Here is a 23,379-nt window from a genome sequence, read left to right as displayed (position 1 = left end):
TTGGGGGAAATATTCTACTGGATATGATCATAATACCAGGTATAGGAACAATGAATAACCATCGAGACTAGAATTAATATTTACATCAGAGCCTGAAATTGTTGATAAAATGAAATACAAGACACCAATTGGGAAGAGTGACCACAAACTAATAAAGTTCAAACTAAAAGAACAGATTGATTTGAGAAGAAATGAGAAACATAGAAAAGGAAGACTAATGTACAGCAAAATGGATTTTGAGAAACTAAGAAAATTCTTTCAAAAAGCAAACTGGGAAAACTTTCTGTATATGAAGAAACAAAGATGAAAGAGAAATGGAACATATTAAAAGAAAATTATAATGATGGAATAGACAAATACGTATCAAAGAAGAAACAAGAATGGGTGTACATAAAGTGTTGGTACAACAAAAAAATGTAATGAGACTAAAGATAGAAGAGACAAAGCCTGGAAAAGATGGAAAAAATACAAAAAAAAAATATATGAGCAAGTGGCAAATATATGTAAAACCAAGAAATGAATATGTTAAAAATACGCTAGGAAGAAAAGAGAACCTATGAAAAGGACATAATGCAAGGACCAACCTAAACTATTCTTCAGGTATGTGAATGACAAACTAAAAGATAAACATGAATGAATACATAGATGATGTAGAAATGGCTGAAATTATGAATAAACATTTTAAATCTGTATTCACAATTAAAAGTACACAAAATTGGGAAGAAGGACAGAGAAAGATCCCCCCACAGTGAAAGAAATAACTGTGACACAGAAGGAAATAAGGGACCAAATAAAAAACCTTGATGTCAGAAAACCACAGGGGCCAGATGGAATTGGAAATTGGATATTAAAAGAATGTATAGATGAGCTAACTGACAAAATAAACAAAATAATTCGTTTCTCACTCGAAGAAAAATTACCCCAAGATTGGGAAAAATGCAAATATTGTACCAATATACAAAGGAGGGGGCAAGAAAAATCTAACTAACTATAGGCTGGTCTCCCTTACAAGCACAATAGCAAAAATATGTAAAAAAGTTATCAAAAATAAATGGATTAAACATTTGGAAGATGATATAAATCCAAAACAATTTGGATTTAGATGTGGAAGATCATGTGCCACAAACTTGATTTGCTTTTACTTGAGGCTGATAGAAATAATACGAGGGACAGATGGGCAGATTGTGCCTTCTTAGATCTACAAAAAGCATTTGATAAAGTACCACACAAAAAGCTACTAAGAAAAATTGAAATAATAGGTGGAGTACAAGGAAAGTTATTGGAATGGATGGAAGATTTCTTGAATGGGAGAAAAATGAGGGTGGTACTTAGAGACAAGAACTCAACCTGGGAAGAAATGATAAGTGGAGTCCCACAAGGTTCTGTATTGGCTCTGATAATGTTTGCCATATATATAAATGACATGGATGAAGGTGTGGAATGTTATATGAACTTCTTTGCAGATGATGCAAAACTACTAAAGAGAGTAAGTACAGAGGAAGATTGTAAATCACTACAAAAAGACCTGGATAAAGTCTGGGAATGGAGTCAAAAGTGTGAAGTGAACTTCAACATCAAGAAATGTAGTATAATGGACTTTGGAAAAAGTGAAAATAGAATATCAGAACTATAAAATTTATACAAAGGAAGTTAAAAAAGTTAACTCTGAAAGGTATCTAAGAGTAACTATCAGCAATGACATGGCACCAGACAAACATATCAAAAGAATAGTTGGAGAAACCTTCAATTTACTAAGATCAATGAAAGTGGTCTTTGACTACATGGATGAAGAAATGATAAAGAAAATATTAGTTACATTGACAAGACCAAGATTGGAGTATGCTGCAACACTATGGACACCCAGTACTAAAAAGAATATAAAGAAATTAGAAAGAATCCAAAGAGCAACGACAAAGATGGCACCAACACTCTCTAAATTGACATACGAACAAAGATTGTCCAAACTCGAACTACCAACTATGGAACAAAGAGAAAGAGGAAATCTACTGACCATCTACAGAATTATGAAAGGGATGGAAGTCTTCGATAGAGATGTTTTACTAAAGTGGGTTAAAAGAAAAAGAAGAGGACATAAAAAGAAAGGGATAGTTATAGAAGAGACCTGAAAAATTTAAGTTTCCCCACACATAATGGTGGAAATCTGGAATAAATTGGATGAATAAACAGTGAGTGCAAAAACTATACAAGAATTTAAGAACAAACTTGATGCTGAAAGATACAAAGACGGGTCACTGTGAGCATAGCTCTCTTCTCGTAAAATACAACTAGGTAAAAAATACATATACACACAGATCTCTTCTATAAAAGATAGTTAAAGAAGAGATCGGAAAAAAAAAAATCCACACGAGAGTGGTGGATGTCTGGAACAAATTGGATGAAACAGTAGTGTGCAAACACCATACAAGAATTTAAGAACAAACTAGATGTTGCGAGATACAAAGATGAGTCACTATGAGCATAGCTTCCTTCCCCATATAATACAACTAGGTAGATACACACAAACACACACCCATACATATGTACAAGACCAGTGAAAATAAAATTCAAATCACAAAGAACAGTAAATAACTTAAAGAATAAGAAATGGAAACTAGCAAGGATAGACAAATTCATTAATGATTAGGTTAGGAGGTGATGCAACAGAGAAAGAAAACAAGATATTAGCTGAAGCTAAGGAAAATAAATGAGGAATGAACAAGAGAGGACCAAATTTTATTGGGCTGATGAATCTATGGACTGTGGATGTGCTCTGCCTTGTTACATTGCTTCTGGCCCAAGATAATGGGTGAGATGCTGAGATGGACTGTCATCCAGGAGGAACCTAGAAAAGAGGGAGGGAGGAGTAGAGTATGAGGGGATGAAGTGGGTGGGAGTGGATGTATGACTTTGACTACACCCCCTTGTAAGGTGGAAAAAGCCATTAGTGTATGTGATGAATCAGTAGATAAATAATCCCAGAAAAGAAAGTGAAGTAAAGAATTGAAATTGTTTATACATATATACCAAGGCTTTTTCCCCCTTACAAGGGAGGTAGCCAAAAAACAAAGACATAAAAAGCATTCCCACCCATTCCATCCCCAATACACTCCCCTCCCCAATACACTCCCCTCCCCTCCACCCTCTACCCTTCCTCCTATCTTGGCACCTCCTGGATGATGGGTCATCCCTGCATCTCATCCACTGCCCTGGGTCAGAAGCAGTGATGCAAGACACAGCACATCCACAGCAAGGCTGCTTCATTAAATCAGTGACCCCCCCTCTCCATTCCCCCATGCAGAAAAGGAGACCTCATCCACAAGGAGCAAAGATAAAAGAAAAAGAAAAAAAGATAGTGGGATGGGTAGGGGTGGGTGCGTGCCTTGGCTGGCTACCTACCTTATAAGGGAGAAGAAGACTTTTTGGTATATAGATAGGGATGATTTAGGTATATGGAAAGATTGGGCAAAGAAAAACTACCAAAAAGTGAGGAAATCAGAGGTGGATGGAGTGAATTTCAAAGGAAGGCTGGAATAGGATGGATGGATGGAGTGAAGGGGGCATTGGGTAAAAAGGGAATATCTGTTGAGCAGGGAATAGAGAGGGCAAGATATAGTTGTGAATAGATGATAGACTGATAAGGCATGAAAGGATTTCTTATTGTCTCATGAGCACATGAGGGGAAAGTGTAGTAGTTGGAGTAGGTCAGATTTGGTTGTTGGGTCATGCTTTGGAGGTGCTTTCTTTTGCTGCATTGTCTCTGAAGTGGGATCTGAAAAAGACCTGGGAGTAATTATCTGAAATGACATGTCCCCCAATAAACAGATAAACAAAATTATTGGAGGCTCTTACAACTTGCTAAGATCAATAAAGGTGGCTTTTACCTATTTAGACGAAGAAATTATTAAAAAAAATAGGAGTCACACTAATAAGGCCTAGACTAGAGTATGTTGTGACACTATGGTCACCCAGTACCAAAAAGAATATAAAGAAAATTGAACTAATCCAGAGAGCAGCCACTAAAATGGCCCCAACACTTTCAAACCTGTCATATAAGGAGAGACTGGCTAAACAGAAATTACCAACTTTAGGTCAAAGAAGAGAAAGAGGCGAACTGCTGACCATCTACAAAATCATGAAAGGCACAGAAGTCCTTGATAGATTACTTACTAAATTGGGATAAGAGAAATACAAGGGGACATGAAAAGAAACTCAAAAAGGATAGTTATAGAAGAGACCTTTAAAAAAAAATCCACACAGAGTGGTGGATATCTGGAATAAATTAGATAAAACAATAGTGTGTGCAAAAACTATACACAAATTTAAGAGCAAACTAGACATTGCGAGATACAGAGACAAGACACCATGAGCATAGCTCCCTTTCCTGTAAAATACAACTAGGTAAATACACACATACACATGTGCATGCATGCACAGCTAAAAGATGTCAAGAAATACAGGTCCTCCAGGTCCTGATGTAATTTAGAAGTTATTATAGCCCAAACATAAACTAAAAGCAAGTTTAAAAATGGGCATGATAGTTGGAGAGAAAAAAATACAAGCCCTCATGAGTTTAAGTCCTTTCCTGTATATTATCAGTTAATCAATCTGTTGCCTCAATATCTTGCAGCTTCCAGGTAATTAATAATGGTCACTATATTGGCTTGTACTTCATTCAAGAAATATTGTATTGTTGCTTGGAAGTAGCTAGGGTGAAGGAGAGTTTTGTGTTATCTATATGGTAATTGCAGCTGAGACAGTATGTTATTGTGGCTAGATATATATTTTGTTGGTATTGTTGTAGTGCTGAATGATGGTCAGAATGTAGTTGTGCTAGTATGATGTTTGCTTCTTATGTTAGGGATTTTTCTTTGAGGGTACTTTCTCTTGCATATTGTAGTTACATAAATAAACAGACACCCAAAAGGTTGGGTTTGGTACATTTGTTTTTTTTTTTATATAAGTAAACAATATGAAGGAAGTTGACATGCTACACTGACATGTTTGCAGATGGGGAGACTTTGGAATGTTGTCTTTGTTTTATTATTGTTAGGACTGTTTCATTCACCAGCTGAAAATTATTGGAAGAGGAGGGCAGTCCCCATTTGTCCGCTGTCCATGTGTTAAAAGATGTAAGAAATACAGCTGTAATTGATGGAATGAGATCTTGGGTTCAATCTGAAGACCAAGTGTCAGCCCCTCAGGGCTGCACCTCCTTAATGGAGGTGAGGTGGTTAATGGGTTTTTAAAACATAAGAATAACTGTTAGAGACCATAAGGCCTACACTAGGCAGTTACATGTCCCTTACCACCTTTCATTCCAATCCATAATTATTTAATCTTCTCTTAAAACGGCCAATTGTTTCAGCAATCACTACATTGTTACCAAATCTATTCCATTTGTTAGCCGCTCTGTGAACCATTTCTTACCTATTTAAATCCATTACTGCCCTGATGTCTTAATATGATGACCTTATCTGTATCTTCCTTGCTAAAGCCCTTGACCCATTTGAATACTTCTATAAGATCACCCTGCACTCTGTCTTTCCAGAGAGTGTAATGTGCCTAAGCCTAGCTTCATATAGTAAATTTCATTGCATAATTTTGGTCATTCTATGTACTGATTCCAGTGCATTAATATCTATTCTATAAGATGGAGACCAAAAATGTACCGCTCAGTCAAGGATGGGTTTAACTTTTGTTAGGTAAAGTTTAATGATTACATCTTTACTTTTGTTGTAACTGTCCTAGCAATATATCATAATGCCCAGTGAGCCCTGTTCATGGCACTAAAGCACTGTTTCCTGGATTAAAGTTCTGGACTCACTAATATTCCAAAGTCTTTTTCACATTCTGTTTTCTTTCATATGACATCTAAGCAATACATGTTAGCTCGGTTTTGTAATCTTACATTTAACACACTGCACTTTGAGATATTGAAGTTCATTTGCCACTTCACTGACCATGCAAACAGATTATGAAAATCCTACTGCAGTATCCCAGCATCTTCCCTGACCTATTATGGTGCCTTATTTTATTGTCCACTTTATAAGGGAAAAGGGGACAAGTGTGAGTGTAGTAGTTTCAGAAGTGTAGTTGGGAAGGCTTATGGGAGGATCTTGATTGAGAGGATTAGGAGAGGAACAGAGGGAGTAATTGATGAGGAACAGTGTGGATTTAGGACAGGTAGGTTGCATAGATCAGATTTTTGTGGTAAGACAGATATGTGAGAGCTATAGGAAAAAGTAAGGGTGTATTTTGGGCTTTTATGGATCTGGAAAAGGCTTATGACAGGGTAGACAGGAAGGCACTGTGGGAGGTTTTGCAGATATATGGGGTAGGAGGAAAGCTTTTAGGAGCTGTCAAGAGTTTTTAAAAGAGTAGTAGAGCATGTGTTAGGATTAGAAATGGAGAGTGAGTGGTATGAGGTAAAGGTGGGACTTCATCAGGGATGTGTTATGTCACCCTGGCTGTTCAACTTGTACATGGATGGGGTGGTGCAAAAAGTAAATGCAGGGGTGGTGGGTCAGGGATTGGAGATGTTTAAAGAAAATGGAGAAAAGTGGGAGGTGAGCCAGCTGTTGTTTGCGGACGACACTTCGCTTGTAGCAAGATCAGAGGAGGGATTGAGGAAGTTGGTGACAGTTTGGGAGAGTGTGTGAAAGAAGAAAGCTGAAGATAAATGTTGGTTAAAATAAGGTGATGAGATGTACAAGGGGTGAAAGTGGCAGCAGACTGGAAGTGAGCATTAAGGAGGAAGTGGATAGTTTTAGATACTTGGGTGCAAATGTGGCAGGAAAGGGTGGAGTGGAGGTGGAGGTAGAATGTAGATTGAGAGAAGCGAGTAAATGCCTTGGTGGATTAAAAAGTGTAATGAGGAATAGACATTTGAGAATGGAGGCTAAGAGGAGATTGTATGAAGGAGTGATTGTGTCAACAACACTGTATGGGGTAGAAACATGGAACATAACAGAAGAAGAGAGAAGGAGTTTGAATGTGTTTGAGATGAGGTGTCTGAGATGAGGTGTCTGAGAAGTATGATGGGGTTACTAGGCTGGATAGAGTGAGAAATGAGGAGGTGAGGAGGAGAACAGGGGTGGTAAGGGAGTTGGGAGATAGGGTGGATGAAAGAGTATTGGGATGCTTTGGACACATGGAAAGAATGAGTGAAGAAAGACTAGTAAAAGAGGTATGGAAGGCAGATGTGGAGGGAGTGAACATGAGGGGGCAACCTAGGATGAGACAGATGGATGGGGTGAAGGGGGCTTTTGGGAAGAGGGGAATGTCTGTTGAGGAAGGATGGGAGAGGACAGAAGACGGGTGAATGGAGAATGGTTGTATATGGATGATGTTGTGATGCATGAAGTGGATTGGGTGGAGGGATGGGGGGGTGAGGTAGTATGTGTGAGAACAATTTGACGCAGCCCGAAGGGATTTCTCCCCGTCTTCTCCTTTTCTGCATGAGGGGATGGAGAGGGGGGTCACCGATTTAATGAAGCTGCCTTGCTGTGGATGTGCTGTGTCTTGCGACACTGCCTCTGACCCAAGGCAGTGGACAAGATCCAGGGATGATCCGTCACCCAGGAAGTGCCAAGATAAGAGGGAGGGTGGAAGGGAGTGGTTCATTAGGGATGGAATGGGTGGGAATGGTTTTTATGCCTTTTTCTTTTTGGCTACCTCCCTTGTAAGGGGAAAAAGCATTTGGTATATGTATGTATGTACTTATATCACTGACTAGAAACTCGCAACCCTATATCAGCTGGCAGTGGACCTCAGGCTTTCTCATAGACCTCTTTGAGAAGAAATCATTGGACCACTGTCTTTGATATGTGTTAGTGTGAGACATAAAAGCATAAGAATGGAGGAGACTGCAAGAGACCATAAAAACTAAGCAATTCCAAGTCCATTACTACCAATCATCCCCATCCATAAAGCTGTGTAGTCTTCTTTTAAAACAACCAATTGTTTCAGCACTCCTACATGGTTACTAAGTCTATACCATTAATTAAACACAGTTTTTATGTCACTGGCTTATAGTAGTAGGAGCAGGGGAGTCTTCACTGGTTGTTAGCCCTCCTTATGTGAAAAAGTGGAGATTGGGTTGTTATGGGTTTTGAAATGTGATGGCTGGGATATAATTCTGACATCAATTTTACATGACCACCATTTGTAGGTACCTGTTATCGGTTGCTTTTAATATAAAATATTGCAGTAATAATATGCCTGATATATCTAAGCTGTTTTATGAAGGAAAAATTATGTTTTATCAGCTAATGTTGTAGTCAGTAGAGCCGTGGGTCTGTTATGAAAGATCTGGTACAATGTATTGCATTGTAGTTGTAATTGAATGTGTCTGTAATGTGTTGTTCCTAACTAAATAATCTCATTTCTGGTCTTCTTTAGGATTTTTAGGTCCCAACTGTCTTCCTGGTGTTTGACTAAACTTAACTTTCTTATACATCTGACAACATCTTTTGCAGTCATGTTCTCAAACCTGTGCAAATTTTCTTGTAATTGTCTTTTTATTGAATTCAGGTAAGAGTTCACTTTAAGGAGGTTAATTTCTAATCACAGAACTAAAGTAATTGCTCATGTCTTCAACCAAGTATTGAAGTTGTTCAGTTGTATATGTAAGTGGATCACGATGATATCTGCAAGCTTGTTTACCTTCACTGCAACTAAAATATTAAGTGGAACCTATGGGAAGGGCGACACCAACCCAGCCAACGCTGGTGGGTCTATCTAAACACCAAAACTAAAGGGTAGAGAGAGAGGGCAGTAGTAATTATGGCTTCAAATATAACAGACTGGGAACTTGCAACCCCACGGTAATCAGCAGTGGCTCTCAGGCTCTTATGAACCTGTCCAAAAAGAAATGAACTGTTATCAGTGTTGTATTAGTGTAGGTCTGTTTTTATGTCACTAGTTAGCTCTCTGTATGTGGGAAAAAAAAAAAAGAGGAAGAAAGTTGGTTGAAATTGATAAAGGTCTTACGGCCAGTCTGGACACAAAGTGCAAGCTCCTCATGGCTTCGCCTCGTGACAGAGGTGAAGATGTTGACAGCACTTGAATATAGAGAGGAATGACATGGTCTGGTTTCACTTTTACAGGACTACTATGTGCAGGTATCCTTTGTTGATTCTAGAGAAAGAGTATATATCACTTAGTAAAAATAAACAAAAGTTGGGATGGGTGGCATAAATGTTGGGAAAAAATTGAAATAAATCAAACTGTTGCCCCTCTTCTTTCTTGTAGAAGATCCACATACTTCAGGTAACTGGCAGTAGCTTCAGGAGAGGTCCACAAGTCACTGAGGGAAGATGTAGTGTGTTTTTGTCTAGGTTGTTAGTGTGGGATATTGTAGTATTTTGTGGTCTTTGCATGGTGGTTGCATCTAAACTACATTGTAGTTTGAATCTGTACCCAGGCCTATTTGGTGTTGGTATTGTTTCAGTGGTGGATGGTGTCCTGAGTACAATTGTGCCAATGTGGTCCTGAGTAGATTCTTCCTCTTCATCTTCTGTGTCTTTGTCTTCTTCGTTTTCTTGTTCTTCACTTTTCTCCTTCTTCTCCTTCTTCTTCCTGGGGATAGTTGGTGGAGGATTGAGTTTGGTGTTATAAAGAGCTTGTTTAGTGATGTAAGTGTGGAATGGAAAAAACAGTAGAAATGCTGAAGGTAGGCATTATATAAAATGATAATTGAGAAAAAAAAGAGGGGAGGGGAAAATGAAGTAGAATGGATGTAGATCTATGGAAGAATGAGAATAGATCAGATAAGGAAAACTACAAGACTGTTAGGAGAAGCGCGGAGTTGCAGAGAAGGTAGATATGTGAGCCATTCAAGTGTGATAAGTAGATAAATGAAAACTAAATAGATAGGGGAGAATATCTATATGTGGTGTTTATGGACATGGAAAATGCATATGAATGAGCAATTTGGAGTCTAAAGAGATGTATGGAACAAGAGGAAAGCTTTAGTGAGCAGTGAAGAGTATATCTGAGAATGAAAAGGTAGGTGTATGTATGTATGCAAATACATGTGTATGTATGTGTGTGTGTAAGTTAGTGAGGATATGTAAAGGAGAAAAAATGGTTTAGAGAAACCAGGCTCTCTTGAGGATGTGTCGTCACCATGGATGTTTAATTTAAATATGGATGATGAAAGTGTTGAAGGTTGGATATATACAGATGGGAGGAGATGGGAAATAAAGGTGAAAGGGTATGTATTCTATGCTAACAATGTGTTCATGGAAGATTGGAGAGGAACTACTAAGACTAATGGAAATTTTGGGAAAAGTGAGAGAGACAAACTGAGAGTCAATGTCACTGTAAATGTAAATGAATGTTTTGGTGTTATGTAGGGAGATTATTTGTGAAAAGGTTGAATAACATAGGTGAGAGTATCACTTTTTGAGGGACTCTGTTGTACAGTTTTTGGCCCAGAAACTTGGTTGTTTTGTGTTGTTCTGCACTATCTGCCTGCTAAGGAGCATGTTAGCCATTTCTTGTTGGTGTAGTAGATGCCCATTTTTATGATCTTTTCTGACAGTATGGGTGGGGTGGGTATATGCCTTTTGAATTTGGCTACCTCCCTGTTAAGGGGGAAAAGTCCTTGATATATAGATAGGTGTTTCTAGTAGCTTTATTGAATGCATTACTTGTATGTTACTACCATAACCATTCTTTCTGATGGTTCTTGTTGAATCCATCCAACATTTGTTGGGTGATGTTTGTAAGCAGTGTGCCTGTGGAGTGGGCCCCCTTTGAATTCATGATGGTTTGGAGAGATAATTTAGTTATGTTTCTGGTACTAATCTTAACATCAGTTTGGATATGGTGGATAATAGTGAAATTGGTCATTCTTTCGTTCTTCACTCATTTTTTCCATATGCCCAGTCCATCCCAGTAATTTTTTATCAGCCCATTTACCAGCTATTTTAACTCTTAGCTTTGTAAATCCCCACCAATCTTCTTATTCTAATGAGAAATAGTTATACATTCTGCTCATAAATTGTAATGTATTTCATCCAAGCAATTCATATTGGATGTATTTATGCACGTAAAACATTTTTGTATTTTCATTAGATAATTTTCCCCCTAGTCTTTTGTTTTCTTAATGTATATGTCCCATTAGGCTCCCCTATTTTCTTTTATAATTCCTTTATATACATCTAATACTGTATCTTTAACATTTACAGTCTGCTCTCGCATTGCAGGTCCCACCCCCGATGTCCGACACAGTGGAGTTTTTTCAGAGGCTGTCTACAGAGACGTTGTTCTTTATCTTCTACTATATGGAAGGCACCAAAGCACAGTACCTGGCAGCCAAGGCGCTCAAGAAGCAATCGTGGAGATTCCACACGAAATACATGATGTGGTTTCAAAGGCATGAGGAGCCAAAGGCCATTACAGACGAATATGAGCAGGTTAGTACAAGACTGGTAGTAAATAGTTCACCACTGAGATTTGTTGAGGCTTGTTACTTTATCAAATTGTCTTTGTTTCTTCATGAATATGACATTCAGATATAATGTTAAAATATTTTTAATGACCATTGTTAAATGTGTATATCTTTCATTCCAGGGCACCTATATTTACTTTGATTACGAAAACTGGGGCCAGAGGAAAAGGGAGAACTTCACCTTTGAGTATCGATACTTGGAGGACAGGGATTTGAACTAATGAAGCCACATCAACGCCAAAGGAAGGGGATGGGTAATCTCACAATTTTGTGAGGTGTACTCGGGTCAATGCAACAAGTTGGGTTTAGGGATATGGACTTGATAGCCTCCACTGCTGCTGCTGCCCACGAGGATTCGTCGACACCGTTCAGAAACCTGGAAGAAGAGAGGCAGCTCCTGTGGATGCGCAATGTTACCAGGGATCTTTTGTGTTGCCAGCCACACCACAGTCATCGTCGCAGTCACTCCTCGTTATTTGTTATGCTGTGAGCTAGTGCTGCTCTCAGTGCTGTTCATGGAAGTGGTGATGAGATGGTACTGGGAAAGGATCGAACGATGTTTGTTGCCGTGAGTGGTTGGTTGCTGTGTACCATTAGTGTTGTGCAACACATTGCAGCAGGAAGGTCGTGAGATGTCCAATACTTCTGCTCCATGTTCCTACTATGCTCTACTACTTATTCTTAGTCCTGCTCATTGCCGGGCCCCGTGAAAGACTACTCTTGATCTCAATCCATAACCTGACCATGTACACACAGTCCTGTTATCTATGTTGAAGACAAATGTTATTTGCTCAAAGTTGCAAGTAGCTGCTGCAAGCTATGCTTGGGATGTGTGCTTTGCTTTGTCAAATAAGGGCCAAAGCCAAAGAGGAGTTATTTTGGGGTGAGGCTGTTACAAGCTTGCAGAAGTGACAGGGCAGATGCTGGCACCAAACCACCACAAAACAAACAAAACCAACTGTTTGAAGACATAGCAATGGCAGCAGAATACAATGGAAGATCTTCAAGGGCCTCTTCATCCAGTATGGCTGTTGGAGGGTTGGTTACTGTAAGATGGGAGTCATCTCGCTGCTGGATTCGTCCTCAACCCTCCACATTGTGCATTCCTTAATAATTTTTTTCTTTCCATTATTTTTGAATAGATATCATAGTGGTGTCTGTTCATTTTAGTCCAGTTGAATTTAATTTTCCAGAATTCAAAGGTTATGTTTTCCATTGTCACACATTTTCGTGTGATTAGAGAATCTCTTGGTTTGGTGCATAAAAGTTAAAAGGATTGACTTCTTTTTCTGTGCAATTATTATTTTTTTTTTTTTTTTTTTTTTTTTTTTTTTTTTTTTTTCAATTAAATCTTGTTGAATTGCTGAGATGAAAAGAGGTGGAATCCCAACTGTGCTGCTGTTTGATGTACTTAAAGAACACCTGAGCTTTAATTAGATACAGTTGTGTTCACATAATCAAGGCCACACCTGCTGCCCCAATGGAACCAAAAGGGAGATAAGGGAAACCTGATCACGGAGGTGGGAAGGGCCGTTTTAAGGCCCAAAGCAATTTCATCTTTTTTAAGAGTTGCACACATACATTTGTAATTGGGTTTTGCTTGGGTCTCTTGTGGTGCTGAAAATGATGGTGGGTTCAGCTTGGTGCAACACATCCATTTCATACCCAGGTGGAGGGGAGGTAGGTGAAGCAGAAGGGAAAGAGGGCTGGGACACAGGGTAGTAGGTATTAGGGAGAGTGCTAGTGGTAGAGAGGTACGTGGATGTAATTAGGAGATTAAGGAAAGGATGGATGCAAGGGAAAGAAGAGGTTGAGATGCAATTCTTATAGATGATGCAGAAGCAGTAGGAGAGGTGTGCAAGGGTATGGGTTGAAGTGTGGATGTGTGTATGGTGATATATTTGTCATACATGTGTTGGATATATTGTATGTGATGATGCATAACTGGGAGTAAAAACAGTGTATTTATGCAGAGAATAAGAGATATGAAACTGTTGTTTATTGTTTGTTGAAAAGTGAGTAAGTGGTGTTACGGGATTGGGTAAAGACTGGGGGCAGGTACTCAGGTTGTGGGAAATGGAGTTACACATTACTGAGGAGAACTGTGCTCACAGGTGAACAGTGGGGTTGTTATGCTTTAAGGGGGTATGGTTTGTACCAAAGTTGATGGTAAGGTGTTGGTTGTTGAGTTGATAGCCTTTGGGCAAGCGACGGGAGTTGAAACGTGGATTGGACATTTGAGGAGGCAGAGGTCCAGGAGCAGGCGGTGTAGATAGTGTACAGTCGTTGTAGACTTTTTATACGGTGTAATTATGCTATTTTTATACTGTCGCCAGCAGCCCCGGGCGTGGGGTGCCAGGTAGTCGCCAGGCCAGAAGCAACACCAGCAGCACTTGGTATGGACAAACGGCAAGGGCAGGGTGATGATAGGAGCCGAGAGGCTTGAACAGTGGATGATAAGGTTTGTAGGTGTGATCAAGGAACAAAGGGGTTGGCAGGGGGATAGATAAGGAAAAGTTCATGATGTATAGAAAAAAAAAAATGGTCACCAGAGACACGGGTTGTGGGTAGAAAAGTTAAAGCACAAGTATGAATGAGGTTGTATGAGAATTGAGTGTTTTGTCAGGTTGTTCATGGGTAAATGCCCACTAGCCAAGTACCTCTATTATCCCTAAAATCTCAGCGAATTGCCTTTACCATCCATTTTTTCCTGCGTGTCAATACTCACCAGCCCTCCACCATGTCCACCCATCCACCTGCATATCCCATCCATATCCTTGAACATCCATCATGTAGCAGTCCAACTGCTCCTCCACCATCGACTTGGGCCTCACAGTTTAGAACTTGTTATATCAGTTCGATATGGAAGCCTGTGCTATTCCGTGGACATTGTCATAATACTGCTACTCCCTCCAGTCTGTAAAAGAAACTTACAGAGTACTTGACCAGATATCAGACAGATACCCTTTCTTCCTCCACCCTCTTTTTTTTTTTTTTTTTTCGTTTTTTTTTTTTTTTTTCGTTTTTTTTTTTTTTCGTTTTTTTTTTTATAGCATTAATGCCTCCTTATTTTTACTTTTATTTTTCTATACCTTCTGAGCACAGTAGTCATATTTTAAGTGGCACAAAATGACACACTACTTCTTGCTTCTGTCATCTGTGTATCTTCGTCTTCACTTTCTTTGGTCTCGTCTCTCCCAGCCCTTGGTGCTGGTTTTAATGACTCTACATGATAACTGTCATTCTTTACAATCATGCCAATACCAGAATGTGTATGCATATATAAGTTCAGCTTCATCTTTCATCATTGTTTTATCATCATTGCTATCATCCTCATCAGCATTGCCATTTCCAAGATCATTGTCATGAGTGTCATTGTCATTATCATCAAAATAATATAGCCATTATCTTTGAGAGAATCTTATTAGCATAGTCATCCGACATTTTCATCGTTCATGAACTTCCAGCCATCTTCACACTGCACCTCCATTACAGATTTTTGTGATTGGCTGCTTGTAAACTGATGTTATCATGTTTAGTTTCCTTATTTACCTTTTTTCTTCCAATTTTATGAATAAAGCATATCTCACAGCACTCCAGCTTCATTAAATATGTCTTTCACAGTTACTACACTGTAAGTCATTTATAGCTAGTGCACAATCACTCTTTAGTGAGACATTGATCCATTTAACTAGTCATGCACCATACTTTCTATCCATAAAGGCAGTACTACCGACAACCATGACTACCAGATTTCATCTTAGCTTCACATTTTTTTAATTTTACATACTCTCCATTTCCTTTTGGCAATAACTCGGAGCCAATGTGTAGCAGTACAATAATGTCAGCACCATGACAAACCTTAACACAACCCCACGCAACCCTCCAGTCAGTGAGGAATTTAGCCATCCAATGCATCATAATCAGTCATTTACTCAGTCAAGCATAGAAGAATTAGAATGAGGGAGGGAATGCACAGAAATCTGGGGCAGCAGATGCATCAGAGGAACATAGCAGACAGGTAGCAGATCCAATGGTTCAGCAAAGTGAATGACAGCAGCAGCGGTAAGATACCACTGGAGGAGCAGCAGCAGCACAGGTGATGGTTGGCATGTGGTGTCGGACTGTGGCACAGAAGGAAGCGACCACATTACCACGAGGCAAAGAAAATGGGAGGAGGACAAAGGTGTTTATAAAAGTGATATGAAATACACTTAATTTCCTGTGATTAGTGGACTTTTATTAATCCATGCTGTTGTTTATTATTAATATAATGGAGTGAAGAACTAAAGCATCAGTGGGACCAGGATATAGTGCCATATGATTTATAATCATGAATAGTAGTAATCAACAACCCCAATGATTATTACAATGGAGATAATCTGTAATTTTATACATACATATACCAAGGCTTTTTCCCCCTTACAAGGGAGGTAACCAAAAAGGAAAAGGCATAAAACCATTCCCACCCATTCCATCCCTGAATACACTCCACACCCCTCCACCCTCCCTCTTATCTTAGCACCTCCTGAATGACGGGTCATCCCTCACACCTTGTCCACTGCCCTGGGTCAGAAGCAGTGTCGCAAGACACACCACATCCACAACAAGGCCACTTAATTAAATCGGCGACCCCCTCTCTCCGTCCCCCCATGCATAAAAGGAGAAGACTGGGAGAAATCCCTTCGGGCTGTGTCAAATTTTGCTCACACTACCTCACCCCCCATCCCCCTGCCCATTCCACCTCATGCATGACAACATCATCCATATACAACCATTCTCTATTCACCCCTATCTTCTGTCCTCTCCTGTCCTTCCTCAACAGACATTCCCCTCTTCCCCGAAGCCCCCTTCACCCCATCCATCCACCTCATCCTAGGACGTCCCCTCGTGTTCACTCCCTCCACATCTGCCTTCCATACCTCTTTTACTAGTCTTTCTTCACTCATTCTTTCCATGTGTCCAAACCATCCTAATACTCTTTCATCAACCCTATCTCCCAACTCCTTTTCCACCCCTGTTCTCCTCCTCCCCTCCTCATTTCTCTATCTAGCCTAGTAACCCCTATCATACTTCTCAGGTCACCTCATCTCAAACACATTCAAACTCCTTCTCTCTTCTTCTTGTTATGTTCCATGTTTCTGTCCCATACAGTGCTGTTGGCATAATCACTCCTTCATACAGTCTCCTCTTAGCATCCATTCCCAAATGTCTATTCCTCATTACACTCTTTAATCCACCAAGGCATTTGCTCACTTCTCTCAATCTACAATCTACCTCCACCTTCACTCCATCTTTTCCTGCCACATTTACACCCAAGTATCTAAAACTATCCACTTCCTCCAGTCGCTCTCCCTGCTCACTTCCAGTCTACTGCCACTTTCACCCCTTGTACATCTCATCACCTTACTTTTACCCACATTTATCTTTAGCTTTCTTCTATCACATACTCTCCCAAACTCTGTCACCAACTTCCTCAATCCCTCCTCTGATCCTGCCACAAGCGCAGTGTCGTCCGCAAACAACAACTGGCTCACCTCCCACTTTTCTCCATTTTCTTTAACCATCTCCAATCCCTGACCCACTACCCTTGCATTTACCTCTCGCACTACCCCATCCATGTATAAGTTGAACAGCCAGGGCGACATAACGCATCCTTGACGAAGTCCCACCTTTACCTGTAATTATATATTCAACTTTTTAATATACCAAAGGCTTTTTCCCCCTTACAAGGGAGGTACGCCAAAAAACAAAGGCATGAAAACCACTCCCACCCATTCCATCCCCAACATACTCCACTCCCATTCACCCCCTTCCCTCCCTCTTGGCACCTCCTGGATGACAGGTCATCCTTGCACCTTGCCCACTGCCCTGGTTCAGAAACGGTGTCACAAGACACAGCAAGGCTGCTTCATTAAATTGGTGATGTCCCTTCATGCATAAAAGAAGACTGGGAGAAATCCCTTCAGGCTGCATCAATTTCTTTTTCACACGTACTCTCTCACCCCCCTCCCCCACCTACTTCCCTTCATGGATTACGGCACCATCTATACACAACCATTCTCCATTCACCCATATCTTCTGTCGTCTCCCATCCTTCCTTAACAGACATTCCCCTCTTTCCCAATGCCTCTTTTACCCCATCCATCTCTCTCATCCTTGGTTGCCCCATAATTTTCACTCCTACCTCTGCCTTCTACACCTCTTTTACCAATCTTTCTTCGCTCATTCTTTCCATGTGTCCAAACCATCCCAATACTCTTTCATCAACCCTATGTCCCAGCTCACTTTCCACCTCTGTTTTCCTCATCACCTCATTTCTCATTCTGTCCAGCCTAGTATCCCCTATCATACTTCTCAGGCACCTGATCTCAAACACGTTCAAATTCCTCTCTTCCTCTCTTATGTTCCATGTTTCTGCCCCAAACAGTGCTGTTGGTACAATCACTCCTTCATACAATCTCCTCTTAGCATCTATTCCCAAATGTCTATTTATCATTACACTTTTTAATCCCTCGAGGCATTTTACATGCTTCTCTCAATCTACATTGTACCTCCACTCCTCCCTTTCCCGCCACATTCACACCCAAGTGTCTAAAGCTATCCACTTCCAGTCTCTCTCCCTAAATACTCACTTCCAGTTTGCTGCCACTTTCTCCTTGTACATCTCATCACCTTAATTTTACCCACATTTATCTTCAACTTCCTTCTTTCGCACACCTTCCCAAACACTGTCACTTTCTCAATTCCTCCTCTGATCCTTCTACAAAGGCAGTGTCATCAGCAAACAACTGGGATATCCACTTTTCTCTATTTTCTCTATCCATCTCCAGTCCCCTACCCACTACCCTGCATTTACCTCTCACCATCCCATCCATGTATAAATTGAACAGCCAAGGTGACATAACACATCCCTGATGAAGTCCCACCTTTTCCTCAAACCACTCACTCTCGCCATTTCTAATCCTAACACAAGCTCTACTACTCTTGTAAAAACTCTTGACTGCTCTTAACAGCTCCTATCCCATATATCTGCAATACCTCCCACAGTGACTTCCTGCCTACTCTTTCATAAGCATTTCCTAAATCCATAGCCCAAAAAACGTACCTTTTCCTAAAGATTTCTCACATATGTCTTGCCACAAAAATCTGATCTACACAACCCCTACCTGTTCTAAACCCACACTGTTCCTCACCAATTACTCCCTCTGTTCCTCTCCTAATCCTCTCAATCAAGACCCTCCCATAAGCCTTCCCAACTACACTTAACAAGCTGATCCCTCTGAAACTACTACACTCACACTCTTGTCTCCTTTTCCCTTGTAAAGTGGAACTATACAGGCACTCCAGTCCTCCAGTACTCTACCCAGCCAGGCCACCAACTCTGTTCCTCCTTTTTTCAGACATTCTGCATAACGTCCAACCCAGGTGACTTACCTGCTCTCATCATCTTGACAATTGCATTCACTTCATCTTTCCTTATTTTTCTTCCATTTTCCTCACTCATCATGGTAATTTTCTTTGCGCTTCTCACTGTAATTACCTTTCCCTCCCTATCCTCCTTCACATTTAGCAGCACCCTAAAATACTCTGCCCATCTTCCTCGTACTGCTTTCTCTTCCCTTATCATCTCTCCATCTGCACCTTTTACCCTTTGTTCTCTATTTGATTCGCCTCCTCTTTCTTAATTTCCTTCCAAAATATGTTTTTATTACTTTCAAAATTTTCTGTCATACTCTTACCCCATTTCACATCTGCTCTCCTCTTTGCCTCCTTTATCGTGTGCTTTACTTCTCTTTTCTTTGCACCTCTCATATGATTAGTCCTATTTTGCAATAAATCTGTGAAAACTCACTTTTTTTTCCTACAACCTTCTTTGTTTCCTCATCCCACCACTCACTACCCTTCCTTCTATTTCCTCCCATCCTCCTTGTTCCACACACCATATCTTTGCACACCTTATGACTCCCTCCTCGAACCATCCCCATTCCTCCACTACTAGTTCTCTATCTTTCACTCCCTCACTCCTCTCTCAGCTTCTTGTACTCTTTTTCTTTCTCATTTAAGCAGTTCACTCTAAGCATCTCCCTACCTTTTGTCCTTTTCCTCTTTCTCCATCTATCCCCTCAACTTGCCTTCCACCAAAAAATTATCTGATATTCCCCCACCCTCTCTCCTTAGAACATGTACATCCTTAACTCTTCCTACTATACTCCTGGTTACCACTGTACAGTCCATTAACACTCAATCTACCACCCTTCCATCCACCACCCTCTTCCACATGTACTTATGCTTGACTTTTTTCCTAAACACTGCATTTGCTCTCAAAGTCTCTAGACACATCTCCACTGTCAACTCTCCACTACAATTTTTCCTGGAACTCCACACTTCCAAGTCACTCCATCTATTGGTTTATTTCCTACCTTAGCATTAAGGTCTCCCAATACCACTACATTGACATTTCTCCCTAATCCCACTATGCACTCCTTTAAATCCATCCAAAAAGCCTCCCTTTCCTCAGCATTCTTCTCACTACCAGGTCTGTATGCACTTACAAAAAACCACATCTCCCCAGTTTCACCTTCATTCACATTAACCTTGAAGAAACCTCCTTACACTCCACTACACGTTTACCTATCTCTTCCCTTACTAGTATAGCCACCTCTTCTCTCCCTCGTCCTCTCTTCACTCCTAAGAACCTCCCAACTACACCCAAACTCACACTTGCCCCTCTCTTTAAAATTTGTTTCACTCAATCCCAACATATCCATCTTTCTTCTCACAAACATACTGCCTATCTCTTCCCTTGTACTCTCATCTCTACCACATCCATGCACAAAGACCTAAACCTTAGGGTACAGGTTGGAAAACTCCTAGACCCTCTTATGTCTTTACTTTTTTAGGAGTGTCCCCTTTGGGGCCACAGGGAGAAGGATACCTAGTCCTATCCCCATCCTGTTTTTTGTTGCCTTATACGACTCAAGTGGGAAGACTTGGTGGCAGTATTCTTTTTACCCACCACAGGGTTAGGCGAAGAAAGAAAATGAATATTCAGAGAAATGGTACAGAACAGTAACAAGGAGTATAATATAGTATCATTTCTCTATGAACAGAGACTTCCTCTATCAGACAAAATGGTGTGTGGCTCTGGTCCGTAGGGGCGCCCCATATAGACCTTAGAATATCAGCTGCATGCTACTTAGCCACAATAACATGCAGCCAATACTCCAGACAGGGATAATTATAATACTAATCGTTAAAAAAAATATATGAAATTGGATATGAAAATTGGGTTGTTGATTAACTGATGATGATATAATTCACAAGGTGCTGAGATGGGAGGAAAGTTAATGGGTTTAGACTGTGTGTGGAGGGAAGACGACATGTACACTCAAACTCGCTTCTCTGCAAAGAAACACCCACCCACCTTTATCTGAAATACCTCCCCACTCTTAACATAAACTGACACCATCCATACACATTGAAAGACCCCTGGCAACAACCTACCCGCCCTACTTCATCCTTTCCTGGTATGCAACCACAAACCCAAACATTATTATAACCAGCACTCCTATCAGTTCTAAAAACTTGACCATCTTCGTTTCAATGCGGACTCCCATGATGGAGTACAAATGGTACCACAGCTCGCAGAATAAATAAATAAACCATTTCTTGCTTCCAAAGACGCCCCTTTGTGACAAACTTGTATATCGACAGCTATTTCCCAAAGAATCCTATTTCCAACATACAGAGGGGTATGAAATATCCAAATCACCCCCCACCTCCTCCATCTGCCAATGTAAAGACCCCCACACCATATCATATAACGCTAGACTGCCCAACCTACACAACGCCCGCAATAGCTACCTAATCTTTTACCTACCTTCTCAAACACCTCTGACACTTCGCCAAATCCAGTGTGACAAGACAACTATACCTCCATCATTTCTCCACAACTTCCCACAGAGACTGTAAATACCCTCGACTTAGTAAACCACGACAGCGGCACGATATTGTCTGTAATGACAGGAATGCTGGTAAAGTACAGCCTATAAATGCATCCAACCGCAACGTTGTACTTACTCGACCTTTCCAATCAAATATGGGAAGGTGGAAGGCACCTTTCCAAACCGAAGAAAGACTAACGGTGGTATTCTTTAAAAAAATCTTTCCTTATATAAATATTTCCCTGCCAAGGATTTATATAAGGAAATAATTTTTTAAGTATACCACTGTAAGATTCTTACGCTGATATTCTTTAAAATAAAATTTATATATGGATTTTTTTTAAGAATACCACCGTAAGTTCCGTAAACAGCTGTTGTCCAACTGCCCTTGCAAATTCGTAAAATATCGTCTCATTCCAACTCTCCTAGCAATTGGAATGCCTTCCAAGCAGGTGACAACATCACCGTGGCCTGGGTGTGAGTTTCTTTGTTAAGGAAAAACAAGACTGGCCCATGGGAGTCCAGGCCAATGGAACAGTCGGAAGCGTGCCGTCCGAGTACCTACATATTTTTCAAGTACAGGTACAGTAATTTTGCTATGTACTTAAAACCAAGCCCAAGTCCGTGCTACTGTAATTAAGTACAAGTACTTTGTGATAAAGAAAAACCCTGGCACAGATTCGCAAAGAACGAAAGTTTAGTAAATTTCGTATATACGTATTGATGATTACGCTGTTAAAATCGGGGTTTGAAGCAGAAAAGTAGGTGGAAATTATCCTTTATTTTATCATACAATTGCAAAACAAGAACATATTTTATTAATAATTTGAATAAATAGTGTTCCCTATGCTGTAAATGCAAAAGACTGTCCATATATTTCTCATGGTAGTAATAAATCTAAATTTGATGCAGAATGTGGTAAGTATTGGGGCATTAAACTTGTCCGGTAGTTTTATATCTAGAAATAACAGAAGTGTATGTACCCAATAGTATCATCACAAAATTCGCTAGAATCTATATATAGTACAGTATATCTTTTGATTAAATATAATTTACGTATTTGTAATTGAATGTAGTTTGTATTTAACTGGATCTAACTACAAGTATAATTGATTTTTCAAATCCCAAGAACAGATACAAGTACATGAAAATCCGTACGTAAGTCCAAGTACAAGTACACGCACTAGGACCCAACCCTGCCTTAAGTGTGGGTTCAAATCTCGCACTCTTTTTCAGATTCCCATCAGTGACTGTTTATTACCTGACCCAACAGTCCAATCCCATAGGTCAAAGGTGATGGCTTCGGTCACAGATATTCGCCTCCCGGCGTATGCTCCTCATTTTTGCCCAAATGTAAACGAATTTGTTATGCCTGAGGGAACGCCTTGACCTCTAGTGACGACAAACATGGCGAATGATTCCCGTAGACTAATGTTGGTTAGGTTGTTTAGTCGTGCCTGCCCTATCTTTTGGCTCAAATGCAAGATCACGAATTAGTAAGCCAAGGACCGATATTCAAGTCTGTGGTTACATAAACACGTTTTCTCTCAGCTCGTGGCGCGGTGATTAGAGTTCTCACCTGCCACTACGGCGGTCCGGGTTCGAATCCCGCCCAGGGCTGAAATAATTTCAGTATCGCTGCACTCCGGGTTGTTACTCCAACTCTCATGGGCGGGGAGTTGTGTGTGTGTGTATGCGTGTAAGGTCACAATATTACTCATAGATCGGTCATACGAGCTTTGAGCTCTCATCCGATAGGTTAATAACTGTCGATCACGAGTCCAACACGTGATCCAAGACCACGGCGAATCACATAGTGGAAATATTATTACACTTTTTACAGTGATCACAATGGCAAAGTATACCCACAAGAGATGTTTCTGTCCATAACGAGACCGGATGAAGAAATATATGGGTGAATAGAGATGAATACATATAAAACAGAATACAGTGCAAAAAATATTTTGTCCGATG

The 23,379-nt window shown here is 40.2% G+C and overlaps 1 protein-coding gene across 9 annotated transcripts in view; it reads left to right on the top strand.

Annotated features, from left to right (window-relative positions):
• Not3 (CCR4-associated factor Not3) overlaps window positions 1-15,689 on the top strand; it is a 77,858-nt gene extending 62,169 nt beyond the window's left edge. For 6 of the 9 annotated variants that reach the window (XM_076187415.1, XM_076186973.1, XM_076187336.1 and 3 more), the window contains 2 exons: window positions 11,196-11,423; window positions 11,581-15,689. In XM_076187415.1, the coding sequence (XP_076043530.1) occupies window positions 11,196-11,423; window positions 11,581-11,679 (327 nt within the window). In that variant the 3' untranslated portion in view covers window positions 11,680-15,689. The remainder of the gene's footprint in view (window positions 1-11,195; window positions 11,424-11,580) is intronic. The other 3 variants (XM_076187488.1, XM_076187244.1, XM_076187155.1) reach the window with 1 other exon arrangement.
• The last annotated feature ends 7,690 nt before the right edge of the window (window positions 15,690-23,379 follow it).

This window comes from Oratosquilla oratoria, chromosome 1 (assembly GCF_046742065.1).
Source record: "Oratosquilla oratoria isolate Oo_2021 chromosome 1, ASM4674206v1, whole genome shotgun sequence".
NCBI classification, from domain to species: domain Eukaryota; kingdom Metazoa; phylum Arthropoda; class Malacostraca; order Stomatopoda; family Squillidae; genus Oratosquilla; species Oratosquilla oratoria.
Note: the sequence above shows the minus strand (reverse complement) of the source record. Positions and strands in the feature narration are given on the sequence as shown.